Below are 25,436 nucleotides of genomic sequence, written 5' to 3'. Positions count from 1 at the left end.
CCCTGTAATCGAATATCATTCATAAATATTTTTTGCCACTCATAGTTGTCTCATAAATGCGTTACCCTCCTATGATGTCCTGGTGATCTTACAAAGATAATATATGACGTCCCGAAAATAAAAAAATCAAATTTATATATATTTATATAGTCTTGTTTTCGAAATTATCGGAAAGGTAGCCGGAGGAAAAAATCATCAATAACTGATTCTCTGAAATTTTATCCAATTTAGACAGTAATGTCAGTATGTCAAATTGCACACCATATACATATTCTTAGTAATCATACAGGGATCGTAAGAAATAGCGTATGATTTGTATGCAATCATATATGATAATTGTATAATTACAAAGAAGTAGCAACCCGGGATATTGTTCGTCATAAGTTTTAGTTCAAAGCAATTTTTTTGTTTGATTAAGTACTTGTCCGCGGCATGCAACTTTTTACAGGGGAATGTCATCGGTTTGAGTTCACATTTGTCAATTTTCTCCATTCTGTGACATGAAAAAAATTAGAAAATATAGCTAATTCCGAGGTTTTGTGAAGAGAATTAAGAAAAGTTGCTCACACGGACTAAAAATCTGAACTTTATCAGTTTTTTATTTTGTTGGCGCATATATTTTATGAACTCCTACTCAACCAGAAATCGTGAGCTCTATATTCACACGATGAATTTATGTCTGCATCATTTTCGATTAATCTCATATAGCAAGACCATTGGTCTGTTAGAGAACTACCGGCTCGGCAACTTAATGCCAACGGGCTCTAAAAGCAGACATCTTTTCTCAAAACAGAAAGTCGCGGCATTTTTTTGCCAACCGTGAAATTCGTTGTACAAAAAATTGCATTAAACAGACCAAAAGACTGAAATATTTGCTGCAAACTTTCTTTGAGGGCAATCTAAAATTTGATATTTTTATTAAAATTGGTCGCTAATTGTCCTTCGTGTTTTGACAATAAATAAAATTAATTTGTACACCGGCTGATATTTAATCAAAAACTAAAATTCGCAACATGAAAAGAGTCCCGCTTTTTATATTGAATTTATTCTAGGAAACTTTGTTATGCCACATCTCTAGGCACTCCACCTCGGCCACAATTGCATTACCCTTTTGAACAAAACTCTACCTCCCCAAACGGTGAAACGGAAGCAAACGCCGACTCCAGAACAGCCGCTTCGTGGGGCACATAAGGCAAACGTGAGGAATTGGTAGTTGATATTGATCCAAGACCACAAAACTTAAGTGTAGGTCGCCCTGGTTGCAACAAATCCAGGGGCTGATTGCACAAGGGAAGAACTCTAGAGGAATCTGTTGCGACGTAGTTGAGGTTCAGCTTCAACCAGTCAGAGAAATAATAATCATTTAATTGCCATAAAATTTTCCTACATCAAAATGAGAGAATAGGACACAAAAATGACAAATTTGTCAACTTTTTCCAGAGAGGCACGGTCCTATTCAAATTTTGAGCTGCAGTTTTAACATAAGAGAAGTTTGTAACAATTTGTTAAGATGTGACGACTGACTCTCAAGTTTAGTTAATATAATCTCCCCTAAATAAAAAAAAGAAAAAATCTCCCAAATGGCAATCAAATGTTATTCCATTTTATCCATCTTCAAAAGTGCTATATCATTTCTATATTCTCCACCAGATGCCCAAAACCTAAAATAGAAGTAATCTAGATTTTATAAAATGACCCCAAAAAGTCCAGAGGTCATTCATTTTGAATAATTATTGACTCAAATTAGCGAAAAGCCGCCAAACAGGCGTCAAAACTTTGGCAAATTTGAGGGAAACTTGAGCATAAATTAACAAAAAACGTGTAATAATGTGGAAAATAATCAGTGTAATATTCGCAAAACCTGCAACCTCGATAACTCCACAGTGAAAAATGTAATTCAAAAAATCTTTTGTATTGATGCCACACATAATTTTGTAAAATGTAGATGCAGATTGGCCAAATTCTTGAACCGGAAAACCAGTTGAGCATATAGTTCCCCCGCTAAAATTGCGATTGAACAATTAAGTTGCAAATGGATATCAACGATTGCTGATTTTGTGCCTGATTGAAGAATCTTCCAAAAAAATTATTGAAAATAGACCACCATAGTCGAGATCTGGACTAAATGAAAAAACCCAGAAAGGGGACGAAGAGAGGGGACGATATTGACCCAAATTACGGCCGAGCACATACCTAAAGTCAAAACAAACTTATTTCATGATTCCGCACACGGTCTTCTCATAGATGAAATCGGTGGAGTCAATTCTTCTCAAGGGTCCAGTCATGGTCTTATCATAGACAATTTTAGTCAAAAAAATGTTTAAGGGTCAATACAGGGTCTTTCCATGAGTCAAGGTGTCTAGCAAAAGCATTTTCATGGGTCAATAAAGGGTCAAGAGTCAATGTGTCTAACGGATTTTTTGTGGGTCAATAAACAACAATTTCATGTTTATGCTTAATGTAGCAGTTGTAAAGCTGATAAATTTAATAATCAGACTTTCGAAGGTAAATTCAAACGTACAATCTATATCGCATCCAACTATCTTCTATCAACGCAAAAGGCCAAAGGCCCCTCTCAATGGCCCGGCAAATCTAGCTCGATCTTTTTTAGCAGGTATTTTGTCTGAGTCGATTTTCGACTCAGATTGGTCACCGATACGTTTTCGAAACATAAAAATATTAAGCCTAAAAAGAGCGCAATCGATTCAGTATATTAGTAGGCTCAACGAAAATTATGTTTAACGAACTTTTTCCGACCTTTCTACGTATATTAGAAGAGATTTTGTGTGCATTTAAACGGTTAAGAAATTACGTAATCCTTTCTCGCTTTGTTTACATAGCGCTGTAAATTCGTCGCTGCTCTTTTATTTAAATAGCGCATTGTTCATTTACGCGGTAACATCCTCCGGCCCGGAAGAAAATGTTGAGAGGATCGGTACAAGTTTAACGAGTGGGCGGACGAGCGATCCGGATGACGTGCGTAAGACGGCGGAGCGGGCGACGCTGTCGGAGCCGTACCGAAGTTCCTCAATCCGAGCGGTTGGATAGTAACCCCTAGGGTTGCTTTCTTCAACGATCCAAACTAAATCACCGACCTTGAGGTGCTGCTCGGCAGGCGTCTGCCACTTAGATCTACGGTTCAACGCAGGTACATACTCCTTGAGCCAACGTGCCCAAATTGCATTGGCGTATGACTGTGCACGGGCGTATCGCTTACGATGATCGAACTCGTCGACGCCAACGATAGACGGAATTCTGGTTGCTTGGTTACCGAGTAGAAAATGATTAGGTGTTATAGCGCCTAGGTCGGACGGGTCGGCGCTTACGGGCGTTAAGGGACGTGAGTTTAGTGCGTATTCGACCAGACAAAAAGTAGTGTTCAACACCTCATCTGTGAGGCGACGCGTACCGAGGATAGTGTACAGTACTCTTTTAAAACTTCGAACTAGCCTCTCCCAGATGCCACCTTGGTGTGGCGCACTGGGTGGATTGAACCTCCACTTAATGCCCTTATGTGCAAGTTCGGTGGCAATGTTAAGCGTATTCCATTTTTCCACACATTCACGGAGCTCTTTCTCCGCTCCAATGAAGTTCGTACCATTATCCGACCAAATCATAGCAGGAGTACCCCGACGGGAGACGAACCGCTCCACTCCCATTACACAAGAACTAGTGTCCATGGACGGGACAACTTCAACATGGACAGCACGAGTAGTGAGACAAGTGAAGAGAAATCCCCACCTCTTCTCGGTAGTCCGACGAACTGTGACGTAGAATGGGCCGAAGTAATCAAACCCGGTGTTGGTAAAGGGAGGAGACTGGTATGCCAGTCTCTCCTTTGGGAGGTCTGCCATGATAGGTTGATTGGTTGCTGCACGGAACTTTCTACACAAGACGCAGTTTGATTTGATGGAACGCAGTGTGGAGCGTAGTTTTAGGATGGCATAACGTTCCTGTACCTTTGACCGTAAGTAATCGATGCCCTGATGATGGTTCTTCAAATGAGCATGCCGCAGAAACAGTTTAACAAAAGTATGACGCGCATCCAGCACGATAGGATGCTTAGTGTCAAAGTCAATTTCCACTAGCCGTCGGAGTCGACCAGAAGAACGGATGAGACCATGAGGCCCAATAAACGGAGTGAACTGAGCAATGCGGCTGCTCTTCTTAACGGATTTGTTGTCGAGAAGGTCCTTTCTTTCAGTACTAAAGGACTCTTCCTGAACCAAGTACTGGAGATGACGCTCGGCTTCATCAAGCTCAACAGGATCGGCTATGCTGCCGTCTACGGTACGGTAACTTTCATGAGATGGTAAAAGACGGAGCACATATGCGGTGACACGCAGTAATTTTTGATAAGAACTGAACTTATCAAACGGGATTAGATTGATACTTTGTTCCTTAGGGGGCTTGGTTACGGATGCGGCTAAAGATGAGATGGAGTCATCATCTTGTTCCTTGGTTACAACGCCGAGTTTGATGTTATCAACGACGTCAGTATTTGGCACAAAAGGGAATTGCTTAGTTCTCAAGAAGTCAGGACCCCTCACCCAGCTACTTGATTGCAAAACTTCAGCGGACATGCCACGCGTGCCAGCATCTGCCGGATTATCACAAGTGGCGACGTGGTTCCATTGGTCAACGCTGGTGTTCTCCAGGATTTCACTAACACGATTTGCAATGAAGATGGGGTGTTTGTTTGTTGAGTTTATCCACTGCAAGACGATGGTACTATCTGTCCACATAAAGACTTTATCCACAGTAACCGTTAATGCTCGACAGATTTCCCTTTTTAAACGGGCAGCGAGGAGAGCGGCTTGTAATTCCAACTTAGGAACTGTCAATACCTTCATAGCTGCAACACGGGCCTTGCCCAAGACAAACGCCAGCTCTGTTTTAATCTCCCCGGAGGTGCAAGTTACTTGAGCCCTGAGAAAACCTACTGCACTGAATACGTCTTGCGAGCTATCACCAAACATGTGGAGTTCAAGATGTTGGAATGGTCCTGAAAAGTAACTTCTCGGTATAGTGATCTCAGCTAACCGCGGCAGTTCAACACACCAGGCAAGGAATCTGTCAACTGTGTCTTTAGGTAACTCGTCATCCCAACTTTGTCCATTGACACGCCAAATGTCTTTCAAGATTAACCGAGCACCAACAGTGAACGGTGCGACAAGACCAATTGGGTCGTAGACCTTTGACACAAGACTTAGGACCAAGCGCTGTGTTAAACTTTTCGTGATGGTGCTGTTAGTACCCCTGCTCACAACCAGAGTATCGTTGTTGTGATCCCACTTAAGCCCAAGCACGTGCATTGATTCCTCCTTGGATGAAACGATGACCTTCGGTTCAGTGGATTGAGCAGACCCATCAATTCGGTCAGCCAGATCTGGTACATTGCTTACAAACTTAGTAAGCTTGAACCCACCTAGATGGAGAAGATGTACCAATTCCTTCGACCTAATGAGGGCCCTCTCGGGGGATTCCACTGAGTCCAAGTAATCGTCCATGTAGAAGTTCTCAAGGACGGCTTTCGCAGCTTCTGGGTACTCCTTAGCATTATCGCGTGCCGTGCGCTGAAGTGCGTAGTTGGCGCAGGTGGGTGAATCTTTTGCCCCAAAGATGTGGCGCGTATACTGGTGTACCACAACATTTGATGTGGGGTCCTCCCGCCACAAAAAGCGCAATGATGGTTGATCACATGGCAACACTCCAACTTGGAGGAACATTCCCTCGATGTCGGCGGATACGGCAAATGGATGTTGTCTGAACCGTAGGAGTACATAGATTAGGTTTTGTAGTAGGTCAGGTCCGGTAAGTAATGACTTATTAAGAGATGCGCCATGGAATTTTGCTGCTCCGTTTAGTACCCTACGAACCTTACCCGGCTTGTTCGGGTTAACAACCGGATGGTGTGGTAGGTACCACTCTCGTTCCGAGCGACTTTCCACCTTATGAGCATCTTTGACCCTTACTACGTAGCCTTTGTCTAAGTCCTCTTTGATGGTATTCGAGTATTTTTCCCTTAATGTCTGATCTTTCGTTAGCCGCTTTTCCAAAGACTTTAATTGAACAAGTGCTGAGAAATAATTGTTGGGCAGTTCGATGTTATCTTCAGCCCATAGCATTCCGACATCGTACCTTTTTCCATTATGCACGGTGGTGTTTTCAAGAATTTCATGCGCACGTGCATCCGATGCGGATCGTGGGTCTACTTGCTTAAGTGCGCCGTACGACTCCATGTCGTACCAAGATTTTACCTGACTAGCGAGTTCAAAATCCTGCTCCAAATTAGCTTTGAAACAAGTCGAGACTAAACCTGAAGACGACGGTAGAGGGCCGCTTAGAACCCAACCTATGGGCAAGCGAACAGCGAAGGGCGAGGACTTCTCGTCGGCAGCGAAGTACTCTAACGGGCGGATGGCATGATACACATCCTGTCCAAGTATCATCTCGATGTTTCCATAGCAATATGTAACTGGGTCTAGATCTGCTAGGTGCGGGTATGTTTCCTGAAGTGCTTTAATGTTAATGACATCGGCGCCTACATTCAAATTTTCCTTTACGTAAGGGCTGACTTTAAATGGTTCAAATGCTTGGTTGTCGCGTGGTGTTACAATTAGTTCAACTAACTCAGTGTCTACGACCTCTTCGGTATTTATACCCTTGACTGTTAGTTTCAATGCTGTACCGTGCAAACCAAGTCTATTTGCAAGATCATTGGACACCCAAGAGTTACTGCAAGCGGTATCGCACAAAACTAAAGCCGTGGTATCTTTACCGGTAGAGCTCTTTAACTGTAATTCAGTCACCTGAAGGAGGCCTTTCACATTACTCACAGATGACAAAGTGGTGGTCTTGCTCGATGATTGGACACTAGGGAGTTTACTTTGATTTGTGCCAGCATTAGAATTACTGTTGTTGTTGTTTGGAGGTAATTTTGATGGATAAACCCTCTCAGCTCCATGGAGAAGAGTATTATGGGAGCTGTTGCAACCGTCCTTTCTACATTTCCTGGGGTTTGGGCATTGCCTGAACATATGCTTTTCTCTCAAACATGAGAAACACAGTTTTGCTTCAGCCACTACCTTTGCTCGCTGAGTGGGAGACTTTTCTTTAAATACCCTACACTCCCAGATGCGGTGGATACCTTTACAAACAATGCAGCGAGGGGTTGCAGGCGTTGCCGATGTTGAGGCTGGTCTCTGAGTGCCCTTAGTTTGTGTGTTAGCAGCAAAAGTTTTTGAGGCTACTTTGGTCTTTACTACTGAGTTGGTGTTATCCTCAGTTCTTGCCTTCGATGAAGTTTGTTTCATTAAATCATCTGCCTCGGCCTTCTCCTTCAACCAATCGTTGAAGTCAAGGAGTGTTGGCTTAACCCAATGTTTCTTCACTGTGAAGAGTGACCAAGACTCTTTCAGATTGGGCGGCAATTTTTGCACAGCCGTATTGAGAAGTGAGGCGCTCTTAAGGTCTGCGTCATATGAAAGTGATTTAAAGACCCCAACAAGACTTGAAATTGTTGCAGAATAGTTTATGATGTTATCACTATTGTGCATCTTTAGTGGTGGAAAAGAGCTGAGTTTTTCTAAGTGTGCACTGACTACTGCCTGTGGTTGGCCAAATTTACGTTCGAGTGTCTTAAGTGCGTCCTTGTACATTACACCGCAGTATGCGAACTCAGCGATGGCGGTTTTAGCTTTTCCAGTTACAAGAGTTTTTAAGTATGTTAACTTGACGTCATCAGTCAAGGACTGTGCGTCTATGGCGCTTTTAAATTGTCCGAACCATTCGTGCCACTGCAGGGGATCACCATTGTATTGTGCCAACTTCCACTCGGGCAGTGGATCGTTCTTCTTACAAGTAATTGCGTCCGCCAACTGCTTTATCAAATCCGCAGAGTCCAAAGAAGGAGCCGAAGGTGTGGGATGCGGCGGGCCACCCCAACACAACGGGTTCGGAACGGTAGCTCCATACGTTGGCGGAATGATCGGAGTGACAAAGGTGGGGGCGGTACCTGCGGAAGAACTAAATGGATTCGCTTGCATGAAGTCTGATGTTACGTAATTTTGAGCGCCTGCTGCTGCTTGTACATGAGGGGGGCGGTGCGATGTAGATATTTGAGGGTTGATTAACGGGGCCGGTTGTACGGTGTATGAATTCGCAGATGTACGTACAAGTGGTACTGCATTAGGTGGGACTGCTGCCGGAAAACGCCAGACATTTGGATCTGGAGGAGCAGGAGGTGCATGGGTTATGGGTACAAAGTTTTGGGGCTGAAAAGTCTTTTGTGGAGGTGGTGGATGAATTAATTGAGGCACGAAATTGTTTGCCGGGGAAATGAATGGTGCAGGCGGAGAATGGGGTAACAGATTGGCATTATTCGCCACGGGGTTAGTGGCTTGTAGTGGGAGTGCTTGTGGCGGCGAAGGAGGAAAGCGGAATGCTGGTGGGATTAACGGAAAATGCGGTGGTGCGGGGTTTAGGACGGGGGATGGAGGGGCTGGTACATTTATGTGTGTCTGTTGCGGATTAAGTGCTAGCGGAGCATTAACAAGTGTGTTTAAAGGTAGTGAACGCAAAGGGCTGACTGAATTCAACTGTCCCGGCATGCTCGACCTGCGAGGGAATTGATGATCTAACTGTAAACCATCGAAGTGCATTGTTGCTTGAGACAGTTGTCGGGCTGTGTTTGGGGCGTTTAGTTGAGTTGGCATACCAAAGTTTATTGGTGGTGATGAAGGCGTATATTGAGGATGTCGCTGCTCTTGCATGATGTTGTTTGCAACATGTGCATCGTTGGTTACATTGGTTCTAGTACTTGGTTCTTGCGGCTCATGGACAGGGAGGTTGATGTTAGCCTCAACTTGACCATGAGTATTGAGATTAGAGTGTGACTTTGGAAGTTGAGCTGAAGAAGGTCGTTGGACAATTGCTTGGTTGGATTGGGCGATGGAACCAGAAAAGTGCAAACTCGGTTCGTTTGCAACATCTGCCATGTTCCCGGCCGGTGACGAATTAACCCAATCTTGAAAAAGTTTCTTGCTCTTAACTGAACTTCTTTCGGTAAAGAGCCCACTCATTTCGCTTGTATCAGACCCGTCTGTTGCTGATTTTGTCATCAACTCAATTTCCTCAAGGGCTGCAGCAGCTACTTCCTTGCGATGATCCTCCTCAAGCTGCTCAATTTCTAATTCCCGCAATTTCGTTTGTTTTTCAATTTCGAGACGTTGTCGAGCAATGCGAAGCTTTGCCTCATGTTGTTTCTCAAGTTCCTCCCTTTTTAGTCTTGATAATTCTAATTCTCGTTGACGCTGACTTGATCTTTTTGAGGAAGTCATATGCGAACCTGATCTTGAGTGGTGAGAGTTATACATCTCTGCCTTCTCTTTGTCTTGGACCGAATTGATATACCCTCGAGCAGCAGCAATGAACTCGTCAGTTTTCTTTGTTACAGTCTCTAACCATTTCTCAAGATTCTTACAGGCAGCGTCTGGATCTTCAGTCTTCTGTGCCAGATCAAAGAGCTCTTCATTCTTATCAATCACTCTAGTAAAAGCATCTTTGCACTTCACAATCAGACGTTCGATCTTAAATTTCCTGTCTTGCTTATTAACAGCATTGTTAATTTCCCCATAGATATTATTAAGTTCAGCCTCTAATTTTGCTCTTGCACTATAAAGTTTGTTGAATTTGTCCTGCAAAGTTGTCATGATCTTAAGAAAAACAGGAACCACAAGTTTAATTCAGTACTATTATAAAGTACACAACAGCACAACACAAATGGGTTATACCGAACCCGTGTGACGGTTTGGCTAGCAAACCGCCAAAGAGCAAAAATGTTCGTCGAGTACAATAGTACCCGGCGAAAGAAAGAAAGAGCGGTGCGCAGGAAGCGCGAAAAGGGGCAGAACGGGAGACGGGACGGAGGGGAAGAGACGCCGAACGAGTAACGCACGACGGACAAACGGGAGCGTCGGGCGAGTGGCGCGCGACGAAACGGGAAAACGGCACGGGCGGGGCGGAAACGTCGGGCGGATGGCGCGCGACGAAACGGGAAAACGGCACGGGCGGGGCGGAAACGTCGGGCCGATGGCGCGCGACGAAACGGGAAAACGGCACGGGCGGGGTGGAAACGTCGGGCGGATGGCGCGCGACGAAACGGGAAAACGGCACGGAAGGGGCGGAAACGTCGGGCGGATGGCGCGCGACGAAAAGGGAAAACGACACGGGCGGGGCGGAAAGCACAAGCGAGGAGGCGGGAAGATCGATGCTAGCAGACCACAGCAATAAACTCAACCAAACAAGCTAGCCGTAACTCCAGAATAAACTTAAGTCACACCCTAGAAAGAAGGAGAGGAGCTACTGCCAGGTAAACTAGCACAAACATTATGGGGTTTTATCAACGGCATCAAAACATGAAACAATTTACGGCAACGATGTAGTATAACCAAAAGTCGAAAGGGTCAGGAAATTTACTAGCCGTAACTCCAGAACAAACTTAAGTCACCCCCTAGCAAACCACCATACCCAGACAACAAAAGTGCATAATACAAAAATTAATAAAGCTACAACAAATTGCTAGCAAACAGGTGTGGTGAAAGTCACGAAACAAACCAGCCGTAACTCTAGAATGAACTTAAGTCACACCCTAGCAAGGAACGAGACTAAACAACAAACCGGCATACTAGCAGAAAGAAATTTTACTACAGCAAAACTCAACATACTACATCATACAACAAATAAACGGGGAATAGGAAGAAACAAGAAGACACGGAAACAAAGAGGACGGAAACGGAAAATGAAACCAGATAACCTGCGGAAAACGGACGGTAGTGAATAACTCAAAATGGGGAGAGCGAAACGTTTAGTAAAGCGCTATTGGAAGGAATCAACCACAAACTAACCCGCGCAACAACGCAAGACTACGAGACATTTAGGTTATTAAAGGCTTGAGTAAGTTCCGCCTCCTCGTACGCATGGCGGTTGCGGAGCGTTTTTCGACGGCGCTTTGAAAGTTTTTTCGGTCGATACCGTGTTATCAAGGACCGGAGGTTGTTCTTATGAGTTAAGACTATGGTCAATGTTTTCAGCTCAAGCGCAGGCCTTTGGTGTAATGCTCTGTACTCTTTGAGTAAACTAAGATCTTTCTGTTTACGTCTAGACACAATGTCTTTCACTAAGTGTATGGTAACTAGAGTACTACACTTGAGCTGGTCAGAAATATCAGGAGTTCCCTCTCTGGGGCAATACACAATAGCTTCTATGCGCTCCTGATAGTTTTCAAGCACTGCAATAAGCTGTGAAGGTGTTAAAGGCTTATTGTTGTTGCTTCGATGACGTGAAAGCGAATTGTTCACTACATCATGCCATATAACTAGGCGCTTCTTATCATGAAAGAAATGACTCAACTGGAACTGCGCTGTTTTTCTGACTTTCAAAGCGTTAGGGTTGAAACTTAAACCCGGTAATGCGTAAATGTTACGTTTGTAACGATTTTGTGTTACTTGAGGCGCAGTTTTTATGGCGTGATGAAGTGAACTAGCAGCTAATATGAAAACCATATAATGTTTTTACAGCATAAATGATTTGAGCTTTGCTCAAACTCCGAGCCTTGATGTTAAATGCACGATTTTCACGAGTTACCAAGAATAAGCGCTTATTTGAGCGAAAAAAATCAGTTCCCTGATTCTTTTTTTTTCAAATTTGAAATTTTTGACCAAACCCTAAATTCTACCCTTTTTTATACTACTGTTCGATCCGCAATCTATCGACGCTCTAAATGAAGTATTGCAAAATTTTCTCAAGTTTGGTTAAATTTTTCAAGTTTTTTTTTTCGCTTCGCTTAAAAGTGTAATAGTCTTACCCAAGTTCCAACCTTCACCCCGATTTGGTCAATTCTAAATTTTGACCAAAAATTTTCAAAATTGATGTTTTTCAACAAAAAATGTGTATGGGTTGGGTTATCGGTGACCGGTGAAATCGAAAAGTTGTTATATGGGATAGGAAATGGGTTCTGGGAGGCTAGATTTGCCGAATAAGTAATCAATTTAATGCATCAAAACCAAGTTTTTTGGTCGAGTCTTACAGTTTTTTGCTATTGCTCGGGGCTCCTTTGTGTCCATCTAATTGCACATGCGTTTCGTGTCCGGGCTTTGTATCCAACCAATTGCATCTCTTTTCTCGTGTCCGGGACTCGTATCCACCCAATTTGTCTCTTTGTAGCCGTCTAATTGACGATGGGTTTTGTGTTGGGGACCCAATTTGACTGTTCGCTTGACGACAGTTGAGACATAGAATTAGTTGAAGTAACCCTCCTTTCCCGTTGTCTGCTTTTCGTTGGAAGCTTTCTTCCAGTTGCAAAAGGAATTAACAATCAAGAGGGGATAAAAATCTCTAATACTTGAATGAGATGAGCGGAGGATGGGTACAAATAGCTGATAATTTATAATACACGGAGTGGAAGAATATGAACAAATATGGCCGACTGAATGGTCGACTCAAATATGGTCGATAATAAACAAACTTCTCTTTTCCTTTTCCCCGAGTTTGCAGTGTGAAATTAAAGTTCTCCAAAAGGCCGCTATATATCACCTCTAATCATCAACCTATTAAGTTTGTCACAACTCGCGGCACCAGCAATAAAGCTGATAAATTTAATAATCAGACTTTCGAAGGTAAATTCAAACGTACAATCTATATCGCATCCAACTATCTTCTATCAACGCAAAAGGCCAAAGGCCCCTCTCAATGGCCCGGCAAATCTAGCTCGATCTTTTTTAGCAGGTATTTTGTCTGAGTCGATTTTCGACTCAGATTGGTCACCGATACGTTTTCGAAACATAAAAATATTAAGCCTAAAAAGAGCGCAATCGATTCAGTATATTAGTAGGCTCAACGAAAATTATGTTTAACGAAATTTTCCGACCTTTCTACGTATATTAGAAGAGATTTTGTGTGCATTTAAACGGTTAAGAAATTACGTAATCCTTTCTCGCTTTGTTTACATAGCGCTTTAAATTCGTCGCTGCTCTTTTATTTAAATAGCGCATTGTTCATTTACGCGGTAACAAGTTGGTTGAGCTGAAATTATTTAATATATTGTTGGACAATTTCTCAAATCACGTAAAAAACGGACTCTGAGATTTTCCAGTATAAAAGGATTTTGAAAAAAGTTTCCCCCCTTTTTCATTTTCGGCTTGGGATTGGCACTGGAGGAGTTACTAAAAAAATTATTGGAAAAATGATGCAAAACACTAAAAATTATGGAAGTAAAATTAATCAATATATCTTTTATTGAGCTTATGGAGACAATTTAAATTAAGTTTACTTTTTAACTGTGTTTTTAAAAGTCTTCAACTTTAAAAATATAATAGCAGTTTTCATAGGTTTTCAATTTCAGCCCTGTTGTCCTGAACAAGGCAAGTCTTATCGCTGAGTTGCGAAAAACTTTACACCTCAATTTCATTAAACTTATGATATTTTACATCAGCTTTGATTTCAAATATTGTAGTTTGCGGACACTTTTTTCTCAATTTTACTTTCATTTGTACTGCATTTCCGTACTTTTCATCCTCTTGGATTGCCCTTTTTTATTTATCATAAAAGTTTCATATATAATTGTATAAACGTATTAAAATATTTGCTCGTACAATTCGTAAATGTTACCGGAACATTCGGTTACCGGAACATCACATATAATCCTTGTACACTGACTAATATTTCATAGAAAAGTACAACTTTTATAACACTTTTATGAATACTGTGGAACCGTTTATGACAGATGTACTATTACTAAGGAATCACGTATGATCAAAGTACAATTTTTAAACCATCCACTTCACTTTTTATGACTTTTTAATGACTATAGTGGGAAATAACAGAGAAAGATATGTAATGTTTGCTCGATTCCTGGGAGTCTAATATGACCTGGTATGGTTTCCGCTACTTCTGTCAGACCGGCAGACCTCTCTTTTACTGAAGTTCGCACTATTGGGTCAAAATTTGTTTGGTACAATATTTTTAAGGATTTGCTTTCGTTTCACCAAATTCACATCATTTGACTAAACTAGTGCATAATTCAATCTAAAAAATGAATTAAGTGATTTTTTAAACCTGTGGTGAAAAATTTCTTTCAACGATGTGCGGTTTCTTTAAAAAATATTGTAGTTTTCTCCGCAACTTTTCTGCGGTCATCTGAGCTTGGCTACGGAAAATAAACTTTTCGTTTTCTGTTTTGATTCAAATGATACATCACTTTTTAAATGCATCACTTTTCTTCAAGAATTAAAAACCTTTTCAAATGAAAATTATTATTTTTGAATATGTTAATTTATCTAATCTTTGTTAGTTGCATAAGTAACTGAGTATTGAGCACATCTCGTAATTATTATTGTCAGATATTTGTTCCGACCCCACTTGAGCGGGGGAGGAACTATATACTCAGATGAGTTTTTTTTGTTCAGTCAATTTTGGCCGATCGATATATTCATCGCAGAGAAATGTGAGTGGTATCATTAAAAAACTAGCCCACTTGTGCGGGGGAGGAACTATATACTCAGATGGGTTTTTTTTTCAGTCAATTTTGGCCGATCGATATATTCATCGCAGAGAAATGTGAGTGGTATCATTAAAAAACTAGTCCAGTGTAGAATTCAAAATTAAAAATGTTTTCTTTATTTCGTTTTTTTTTTCGAGGATTTATCGAGGATTGAAGTTTTGTGTGAACACGGGATATTTGTTCACTTTTAGTACGATTTTTCTTCAAATTAAGAAATTTTCTATAAAAATAGAATTTCCAACTTAAATTTCTTGCCAAAAAATGAACCAATTTCGTGTTCCTAATAGACTAAAGGCGATAAAAAAGACTAGTTCTGGGCTCATGAGGAGCTTCAATATAAAAAAAAATCAAAATTTATATGAGAGCTCTTTTTTTATGAACTTTTTCAACTTTTTTTCCCCTTTTTTATGTCACCTTGAGACAAGTCACTTTTCATATCGAGGTTCCGTAAATGACAAACCTCCTTTACAATAAAATGAAGCCCAATGAACAAAAAAATCGTTTTCAAGGAATTGCTCATGTTTTTTTAAAAATTCGACGCTGAGTTTTCTTAATTTTAAATAAAAATTTGAACTTCTTTTTGAGGATTTACTAAAGTTTTGGAGTCTTATAGCATGAACTCATTGACTAAAAGTGCAATATGTTTCGTAATGAGACTTAGGTGAGCACATCTAGTGCTTTGAGTGGACAGCTAATGGTCCTTAAGACTTTAAAAATAATTTTTCGAAATTTTTTTTCGATTATTAACCAATCTTAAACTTATTATTGTGAACTGTAAGTCAGTCTTTGCGATGACAGCACCCTCTCCCTTCCTATTTTACACAAATTTTATCTAGCTGGCGGTTTTCTCTTCTAACTTTTAGTAATATGACTTCAAAACACAACATTTCAAAAAGTTTTAAATTTTTTTTTGTATACTTCCGTATTATTTACTTTTGAAATCTTATCACATTATCCTCAAATTGACAGCTCCCATTGGCCTCAAGAAGACTTTCAGTGGATCACAGATAAATGTTTCAGGGAAAAGCTTATGGTTTCGAAAGGCTTTGACCTTTCCTTCTCGCACTTCTCTACTGAATTTTTGGTTTTTGCCTGATTTTGTTGATGTTTCCTTAGTCATAAGACCTGCTGTGATGTCTTATTGATCACCTATGCATGACAAACATTCCCATACTCATATTGAAGCATATTTGAGCTTATTTATTGATTTCCGTTGAAATTCACTGATTTTAATGTCTGTTAAGAATTTAAAAATCTTTTTTCGAAAATTTCTTTGAACATTAACCAATTTTAAAGTTTTCGAGCACTGTTAGCCAGTCTCAGTAATGACAGAACCCAGTTGCTTTCTACTGAAACTAAGATAATTTTCGTTGGCTGTTTTATCTTCTAACTATTGATTAGATGACATCAATAACACAAGAAATCAAAATTTGGATATTTTCGTATTATTGGTTACTTTTGAACTCTTATCACATTATCCAAATATTATACACATTATCCAAATATTAAACTGATCTAACTGGCTGGGAAAAGATTTTCAGTTGATCACAGATAAAGTTTTCAGAGAAAAGCTAATGGTTTAAACGGCTTCGAAATTTTCTTCTCATTCTTTTCTACTCAATTTTGGTTTTCGCCTGTTTTTGTTGTTGTTTTTAATAGTCTTAAGATTTATTGTGATCTCCTATTGATTATAAATGCAAGAGAAACATCTATTTTCTGCCATCGTGTTATTTCTGAGCGTAGTTATTGACCTCCGTTAAAAGCTTTTGATTTTAATGACTGCTAAGACTTTAAAAAATTTTTTCGAATTTTTTTGAACATCAACCGAACCTAAACTTTTTTGTGGGCTGTTCGTAAGTCTTAGTACTTACGTGACATCTTTTTAAATCTAGTGCAGCTAATTTTAATCTGGTTTCAGCTTCTACCTATTATTTTTAAAACTTCAATGCCACGAGTTTTCATATATTTCTTAAAAATTTTTGGGTACTTTTTGTTATTTTTGATTACTTTTGAAATCTTATTACAATGTTCTTTTACTGATAGTTCCCATTGGTTAAGTGAGGACGTTCAATGGATCATGGGTAAAGTTTTCAGGGAAGAGCTTATGGTTTAAACTGCTTCGACACCTTCTTCTGGCACTTCTCTACAGAGTTTTGTTTGTTGCATGTCTTTGTTATTGTTTTCATCTTCAATAACTTGTTGTAAGGTCTTATTGACCACTATGAATGGCCAACAATTTTGTTTTTTGGCCATTCCATGGAGGCATAATTTAGCGTATTTAGTGGATGACGTTGAAAGCTAATGAAATTAATGGCGTTGATACTACGAGTTTTCTCAAAAATTTCGAGTATCTGAAGTATTTGTTCATGCACATTAACGAGCCGCCTTGTTTGGAATTTAAAAACAAAGCAAAAACATGTCAAAACCACTGCCAAAGAAAAAATCTTTGGTTTCCAGAACATAGCAGCACTTTTTAGTATTTGAACTTATTTTGCTTTAAAATAACCCCTTTTTAAAAAAATATCTCCATACTCGATTAAATAAATCAGTACAATAAAATTTTGCTTTCGATACCTATAAGATATGTTAATCAATCTTGACAACGATAACATGCCAAAATTCACGAGAAATAATAGAGAAGACGAAAGAGAGGCATGTGGATTTTTTGATTCAACACGATTCCAAACAAGAGAAATAACTAAAAGTAAAGCAATAATTTGAGTTAATGAGAATTTTAAGTATTTTGATCATAAAAACCTCAAATTTTGTTCCAACTTTGTATTTTTTGTTCAGCAGTTTTAAGCATTAGATAATGTGAAAATGGTTTTCTCCCAAATTACTTTCGACTCATAAACAAATGGTAAAATGGAAGCAAATTGAAAAAAGTGGAGAAAATATTGTTAATATATACCGACACAAAAATAATACCTACTTCTGATGGGTGATGATTTTTGAGACGAAGCGCATCTTCATTTTACAATTGCCACAGTCATTGCGAAAGTGGCCGAATAAGATGTACAGGTTCTCTGCTGAAATAAACAACATCGTCATTGAACCCTAGTCAACACTGCATGTTAATCTTGCAAGATTCGGCAAGACTATGCATCGTGCAAAAAAATTTTTCACATTGACGTCAAAGAAAGCTTAAAACACAATGAAGTCTTGCTTGATAGATCAAAAAGTGACACCAAAACACATTTAACAATGCTTGATTTACAGATAACAAACGCTTTTAACATATGTGAGTGCCATCAATTCTTTTCGTTCAAATCTGATTGAATTTTCATTTATAAGACTACTAATAGTCCTCTTCCTGACAATTTTAACCTACTTCCTTAAAAAAACAGGGCGCTGTAGTGGTTTTACGACTCAAAGAGGAGTATCGGTGGAGCCTCTTTTTCTTGATCGATAATTTCTTAGAGTGTGTTTAAAACAGGATGTAAAAGTCAACGCCACACGTGAAACCTAAATGGTTACGGCTAATAGCTGAACAATTTGAATAGCAGAGAGAGTAGGGAGTGACTTTATTTCATGCAGCGTTGAAAAAAACGATTAGACTTATTTCAAGCGGCCTTTGTACTCTTTTTTTTAGCGTCTAGAGTATTTTCATTGGTTGAAATTATATTATATGCTAGTTCTAGTGGCATTCTGATTTGGTTAATATGAATTCTAAATTTGTTTCAGTTGTAGAAAATAGGCTATTTCAATTTTTTGCTTATTTAGCTCGTTTTTAATGTTAGTTGCCTATTTTTCCGGTTTTTAATCTGCAGTTCAGAATTTTATTTCATTGTTTACTTGGAGTTGTTGGTCGGGTAGTTGTTACTAAACGAAAGCAATTAATGGTTTTGTTTCTACCTGTATGTCTCAATTCTGCTGTTTTTCTGTAGTTTTAGCTTTTGCTCATATTAAAAGTGTTTTTTGGTGTGTTGGGATTTCGCGTAGGTGCTCAATAAATAAATCAGAACAGTTTTTTAGGATGTGTCAAAAAACAGTGTTTAAGACTTTTGCCTTTTCTGAGAAAATTTTTTAAACGGCTTTTTATTTTGTTGTTTGATTGTTTTTCTTTTCTGTTTTCGAGGTGTATTGCTGATTATGATTATCCCATCATCTCGTAGTCATTTTTTGAGCACAATGAAATTAATTCAGAAATCGTTAGCGATGCATTTGGATTCCCAACTTATGAAAATTTGCCAAGGAAACTCTTTCATATTTTACTTTTTCCCTGATAACTTGTTCCCCGGTTTGATGTTGCAAAATGATTGGCATATTGAAGTGGTTAGTTTTATCGGTTTGTGGTCGGATAGGGTGTATACTAGGCTTTACTTTGAGTCAAGTCCGGAGTCTTCCGGCTATTTATTTGTATTCTTCCAAGTGCAGAGACCAGTGGAACTTGTGGGATGTTGAGGTATATACAAGCAGTTACGCAAACATGACATCGGCCATGAGTGGTAATACACAAGAAACGTTCTTTTTTTCCAAACAAATATCAACAGTAGTTGCTAACTAAATCGAAAACCACAACTTATGAAAATATTTCTACTGAGCAAAATCGGATGAACTGCTCTCGAATGACAAGTGGGAGCTGAAACCTAATGCAACCTTTTTCAGTCCGGGAGATAGGCTAAAAAAATAGCTATGTTCACTAAAAAGGGGCTTGAAATAACGTCATCAGAGAGCATAAAGAATCACAATTGAGACTTAAAGTGAAAAAATGACACAAAATTTTGAAAATTGTGAATGATAGAGTAATTTATATCACGCAAAACACTGAGTTTTCAGTAACTGCCCCAAGCGGTTGTTGCATATATTATTTGTCAGGAGCTTGTCATTCTAGATTTCCTAGAGGGCGGGAGAAAATTTTCTCTTTAAACATAAGCGTTCGGTACCAGAAACAGCTCGAATTATTGTGCAATGAAATTCTTAACAAACAATTCCTATTTCAAAAATACCAAAATGAGAATTTGAGGTTTGGGGGTTAGAGGTGATTGCGGTTATGTAGTTGTAGAGGGTAATTTTTTGCGCGGGAGGGTGTTGATATGTGGGTTGGAGGGGGAATCTTCAGTTAGGTATAGAGTGGGGAGTAGGTATGTAGATAGGTCCCCGTGGTTAGCTAGGTAGGTAGGGGGCAGGTCTGGCGTGGTGAGATAGGTTTAGGTGTAGTGATCATGGTGGGAGGCAGGTAGTACGAAATTGGGGTTGGTAGTGTTGACAACAAGGTGTTTGGTGTGTGACTTAGATAGGTAGGTATTTATATGGAATCGAAAATGGTCAAAATTAATTTTAAGAATACAAGAATCGATAATAATAAAAATTTGACCATTACCGACAACTCTTATTTACTATACACTAAACACTAAACTGCTGTAAGAACCCAGCGTTTGGAAATATGGGTTACGGTTAAAATCCGAAGTAAATGTTCAAACAGAGGACCTGTCTGTCCAGCGTTTTTATGCTCCAAATAACAATCTTCTTTTGTTATATACAGCAATATTTTTTTGTTACTATTGTCGAAAGTTTTATGCTCTTTAAGGAAGGGAGGGGCATTCGCAAAACAATATTAAACAAATTTTGTTCACACAACTCAAAATAAACAGCTCAGTCAATAAAAGCAGCTCAATTGGTTATGAAATCCACATTTACGTTCTAAAAACGAGCATTTTTTAGCAGAAGCCTACATGAAGAACATCGATTTGAACAATATCCTCAAACTATATTACTTTATCTTTGCATTTCTCTACTTTCAAAAGTTTTTTTCTTTCTTTCTACTTATTTTGGCTGTGGTAAGCAGTCGGAAGAGACATCTTCAAAATGCGATGAGAAAATTGTGAGTCGCAACCCTGATAAAAGAATGAATTAACCAAGGAGATTTGGTTTTTGCGCCCGAAAACCGAACAACAAGAACCAGAAACTGCTAAATGAAGGGAAAATCAAAAACAAACATTAACGATTGCCTTAGTTTTCAGCAACGGTATTCCAGGAAAAATTTTGCCCCCATTTGAGGCAAAAAATAGTCTAGAAGTCACCCAAGACATTCCTAAAACTTTTTTTCAAAATTCTCTTGGAAACAAAATAGATTACAGGTTGATAAAAGCTTGACACCTATTACCCAGTAACAATGTCAAAACACTCTCCACTGTTATCTGTGATTTCGGGTTCTACCAGGGAAAAATCAATGTGTACAAGAAACACAGGAGTTGGGAAAACAGAAAAAATTATGAACAAGTTAAATGTTTACATGTACGAATCGCTGCTTGTATATGATCAGAAAAAACGTAACGAGGCACAACAACGAGACAAGATTACGAACACCAACAATTGTGCTGTCAGTTTTGGTTCATGATGAAAACGACAAAACTATGTTTGTCAGTGTACAAGAATTTGAGGAACTGGACAACTTAGATGCTGTCACAATAAGCAGCAGACTGCGACAACGACAAAAAACTATTACCGCAAAACAAATTCCACTGCCTTGGCAGAGAGTCGAGGAACTTAGTATATGTTATATGAACTTAGTGCTCTAACTTAATCTTTCTGTTTTGGCTAATTTTAATGAACTTCGATTATTTCTGTTAAAAAATGATTTCTCACGGAAAGATAAATACTTTTGGTAGGAACAGAGCCCATATTGCTAATTTTGCTGTATATTGAAAAAAAAATTTTTTGAGGCTCCTACAAACCTACCAGTGATCTCCGGTGGTGCCTTTCAACCCAGTTGCGATCACCGCAAACTGCATAAATTGGAAGAAGGGAATTGATGCATAAAAAAAACTCTGCGACCTCCACAGAGCCGTGTAAGCAAGTAGCAACACTCTAAAAAACTATCAAAATTATATTTTTCTTATCTAGGAAAGCTTGTTTCCGTTTTATGCTATCGCAATTTCCTGAAAGTTTTTGTTTTTTTCCCTCAAAGTATAAATTTCGCATGTGCTTTATCTCATTTTGAAAAAGTAAATTGCGTTGTCAGGATGAAATTTGGATATAAACCAGTAAAACATAATGCTAAAAACGCAAACAAACGAACATCGGGAAGTTTTCAAAAACAAAGACACTTCAAGTGAAACAGTAAATGAGTAGATACGTCTTCAAAACGTTCGCTCTTTAACAAGAAAGTTCGATGAATTAAAACTTTTTATTAGTCAAAATGATGTTGACCCATTGGCAATCTGCCTCATCAAAATTTGGTAAAAAACAGATTCGAACGCAATTGTTTTGTTCTATCGAACTACCTCGAGATAACGTAATCAACCGAAAAACTAGAGTATGTGCTATTTGTTTTTTTTCACAAGAGAGTGACAAAGAGGAGAATCGCATCAGATGCACAAACTGTCTGCAATCTATTGGTTTGGAGAATTAAAACTTACTTAGTGGCTTGCATATACATTCCGCCCATTGCTTCAAAAGCAGAAGAATTTGAAAAACTTTCTTCTATTTTTGGTTAAATAAGTATAACACCCACTGCCCTGCAAATCGTGTGTGAGGACCTAAGTGTTAATCACTTGAATCAGCAAATTTGATCCTGATAATCAACCAGATGGAAAGAAATGCTTTGGCTCTTGTGAACCCTCAAACTCAATCGCGCAAAACAATTACAACGAAAACATGTTTTGATGTTTTTTTTTACAAACTTTAGACCAAATTTTTTTTGAGAAATTAAAATCAGCGACCATTACTCTATGGGACTAGAGCTTGTAAAAAGCGAGAAAAACTCTGAAATTTTTCGAATACTGACAAAAACTGGAATAAACTAGGGGATGACAGTCTGCTCAACGATCTCAACTCTTTTCTCAACAATGAACTTGAATCAGTGAGCGGCTAATTTTTAACAGGTGCAAGTGCTGCTAACCGGCGTGCGGAGTTAGTACATGAGAAACTGGTTGAGGCACTGAGTAAATTTTTTTTACCACTAAAGAAATCAAAAAAGAGGGCCCAAGAACTGGATTGATAGAGAAGTAGAAAAATGTTCAGAAAAAAAAAATGCCAACCCTAAAAGCGTTTCTTAACAAGTGATAAAGAACCGTACGGAAACCATTCTCAGTCGTTCAGGAAAAAAAATACGCGAAAAATTGTTAGAGTTTTCTGAAATACAAATATTGATAGTTGCCGGAAACAGAAACCCTTTTTTTTTCATTTTGTTAACGAAGTAGTCAACATCAGTTGGATTGATAAGAGTCTATAAGACATATATACAGCCATAAGTCATAAAGTACGAAGTCCTGGTTTATTGGTCGGCCACAAAAAGCGTCCTACAGCCTATTGATAACAAAATGAACAAATTAATGAGAATAATCTTTTTTAAAGAAAAAATTTGAGTCAACTACAAAAATACTCGAAGTGAACAACATTTACAGCACACGAGCGCTTCTAATTTACAAACGACTAACATTGCTGAGAAAAGTGATGCGAATATGATGCAAGGTCAAATAACTGCAACAATTGATCGGAGAGAAAGAGTTGATTGAGTTTGATGGGATGAGAAAAAAACAAAAGCACCTGAAAGTAATTACCCTCAACTAAGTGACCGCTCAATCACTTTACGGTTGAGAAAACTATGCAACTGCTTGTTAACATTGCACCCTACCCTACCTATTTCAAAAGTCAAAGAAAAGGAAAGAAACACAGGCTAAAGTTTTTGCTAAAATATTTCTTAAAAAATATGTTATTGGTTGTTTAGAAATAAAAAACCATATATTTGGCTAATTGTGAATTTAGTTAAGATCTGTATTTTGATTATACTTGACGTTTTTATAAACAATTGGTGAGTCCTTTTCTCTGCATTGAAATAAAAGACCGTGTTTGTTGACCTTCCTCAAAAACGCGCCTCAAAACGATGCGGAGGGGCAATGGTGTCCTTTTTGGGCGCATGTGATATTTGAAAATAAATAAATATGTAAATGCCAATCTCTTTTAAGCGTAATCAGCAAATATTTAGTTATTATTAATAAATAAAAAACCTAGTGATATCATTACTCCTCTTCAAGTCGTAAAAACCGGTGAAATAACAATACTCCCCAATTCGATTCTTAAAAACTTGTATACGACCTCGTGTACTCGTCTTCGATTCCTAAAAAGACATGCAGGTTTACAATAGTTGCAAACGCCTCGCGAACATCTAAAAATTCACAAGATGATGCTCTGGTTTCTACAGATATTTGATGACAAAAATGTATCTTCAGTTGTTCGCGGTTCCGTATCACATAAAAATTTCTCTAAAGTTTACAGTCAGTTTTTGTAAATTTTGCGAAAGGAATAGTCTTGCTTCGTTTTTTTTCATACTGCAATTATTTTTTTAGATAGTATGCATTCATTATTGAAAGCGCCATTAAAACTAAGCGCAGCAGTGGCTAATGAGGCGGTCTTTTTATACCACGCACCCAGAGTGTGGCTCAGACGGGTGCAGATTTGGATAATGATTCGTTTGGTTCGTCAATTAGATGAGATTAAATCTTAGTGCCCTGAAATGGGAGCTTACGTCGCTCTGCAGTGAGACAGTGAGCTGCAGTGACTACCCACCACATGTCAACAATAGTAGCCCCACAAAAGCCTCTCTCCCCTTCTAGAAATTTCACCACTGCGAAAAAAGGCCTGACTCTTGTAGGAACACCGTTAACTACCGAATAAATCAGAGACTGGCTCACGCTTTTTGTTCGAGAATCTGTGGGTGTTATAATCAATAGAATGTAATAAACCTTAATATAGTTTGTAAAACGGTTCAGTTCATGTTTTCGTACAAAATTTTTCACAGCCATTTTGTAGTGGTTTGACCTACTTGTGAAATAAGCGAAACCAATATAGACAGTATTTGAGTTGAGCTAACTATATCAAATCAACTGTAACAATCGTAGGTCAAAAGTTTCTGTTTAGGGTGAAATTTACATTCTACCGCTTAATCTTTGTAGTTCGCTTTACTGAGACGGTCAATGTTTCTAAGTTGATAAAGTGCAAAATTTCACAACAAACAATGCGCATCAAAATACAATTCACGCGGTTGAAATCATCAAGCTCATTTGCCTGCCCTGGTTGAACTCTCTCGACTCAAGATCTTCTTAGCAGATCAGCATGTTTTCCTCCGTTTTAGTCGAACACTTAATGTCTTCAGTGTTGAGAAGATTATTAAATATTCTACATAAGGAAAGTCTACGAAATTTGGTGATTAAAAGTTATAGTATTGTTTAAGTTTTGCATCAAATCGTGTGAGAACATTCATCAATATTTATAGTTTGATTAAACGGTAGGCGGTGACCTTGCAAGATCTTACAAGGCGGCTAGAAAACATCATTGTGCGAAAGGCAAGGATGAGAGCACCGTATGTTCGATGAAAAACGGCGAAAAACTCGAAGGGCTCAATTTTCGTAGACAATTGCAAAACTTTCGATAATTTTATCGATCAAGTTTTGCCCGTCCAGAGCCCAAGAGATAAGGATGATGAAATTTAGCAAGAATCCTTGCAAGAATTTTGATCGACAGTGACGACAGCCCCGTAATTGGTCTGAACAGTAAACAAAAAGCTGGTCAAAAGAAAGAGAAGACAGTTGCAATTTTTATTCGCACTTTTTCGTGTATATGAATTATACTTCTTTCGTTCATTTATTGGGTGGCTTTGTGATTTTAAGTACTTGCCAAAAAATTGAATCTGGCCCCAAAATTGAAGTTTTCAAAGAAGCACAGAAAATTTTTGTTAAAAATCCATCCATAAACATTATATAGCAGATCATTTTCATGGAAAGATTTTTGAAAGGGCTGAACTTTTGTTGTCCGTTAAAAAAATGCGTGATGGTTGGCCACAAAAAGGTTTACTTGACCACATGAAAAGTTAACAATTGTTGGTCAGAGAGAATTGTCAGAGAGAATTAGTTCGAGCTATTGGTCTGACCTCGTT

General features: G+C 38.8%; 1 protein-coding gene across 2 annotated transcripts; it reads right to left on the bottom strand.

Moving 5' to 3' along the window:
• Positions 1–982: 982 nt before the first annotated feature.
• On the bottom strand, positions 983–24,392 carry LOC142348473 (serine protease 55-like). Of its 2 annotated transcripts, none has more exons than XM_075399847.1 (4): positions 24,030–24,392; positions 17,493–17,589; positions 1,602–1,661; positions 983–1,335 (listed from the first exon to the last, which is right to left on the bottom strand). In XM_075399847.1, exons 1-4 carry the CDS (start codon positions 24,304–24,306, stop codon positions 1,104–1,106), a joined length of 666 nt encoding a protein of 221 aa, XP_075255962.1. In that variant the 5' UTR covers positions 24,307–24,392; the 3' UTR covers positions 983–1,103. The 2 variants fall into 2 exon arrangements, with proteins under 2 accessions (XP_075255962.1, XP_075255963.1); XM_075399848.1 differs by having other exon boundaries at positions 17,493–17,586.
• Between the last annotated feature and the right edge of the window lie 1,044 nt (positions 24,393–25,436).

The sequence above is a fragment of the Convolutriloba macropyga genome, chromosome 10 (assembly GCF_964194025.1).
Source record: "Convolutriloba macropyga chromosome 10, txConMacr16.3, whole genome shotgun sequence".
NCBI classification, from domain to species: domain Eukaryota; kingdom Metazoa; phylum Xenacoelomorpha; order Acoela; family Convolutidae; genus Convolutriloba; species Convolutriloba macropyga.
The sequence above is the reverse complement of the archived record's forward strand: the minus strand, read 5'-3'. Positions and strand labels throughout refer to the sequence as shown.

Bases quoted from the DNA above. Each gene is read 5' to 3' on its own strand.
- LOC142348473 (XM_075399847.1), bottom strand. From the start codon at position 24,306: ATGGCTGTGAAAAATTTTGTACGAAAACATGAACTGAACCGTTTTACA. The intron at 17,590-24,029 runs GTAAGCTCCCAT...TGTTTATTTCAG, and splicing joins CTGTCTCACTGCAGAGCGAC to CAGAGAACCTGTACATCTTA. The intron at 1,336-1,601 runs GGAATAACATTT...TGACTGGTTGAA, and splicing joins CTTTTGAAGATGGATAAAAT to GCTGAACCTCAACTACGTCG.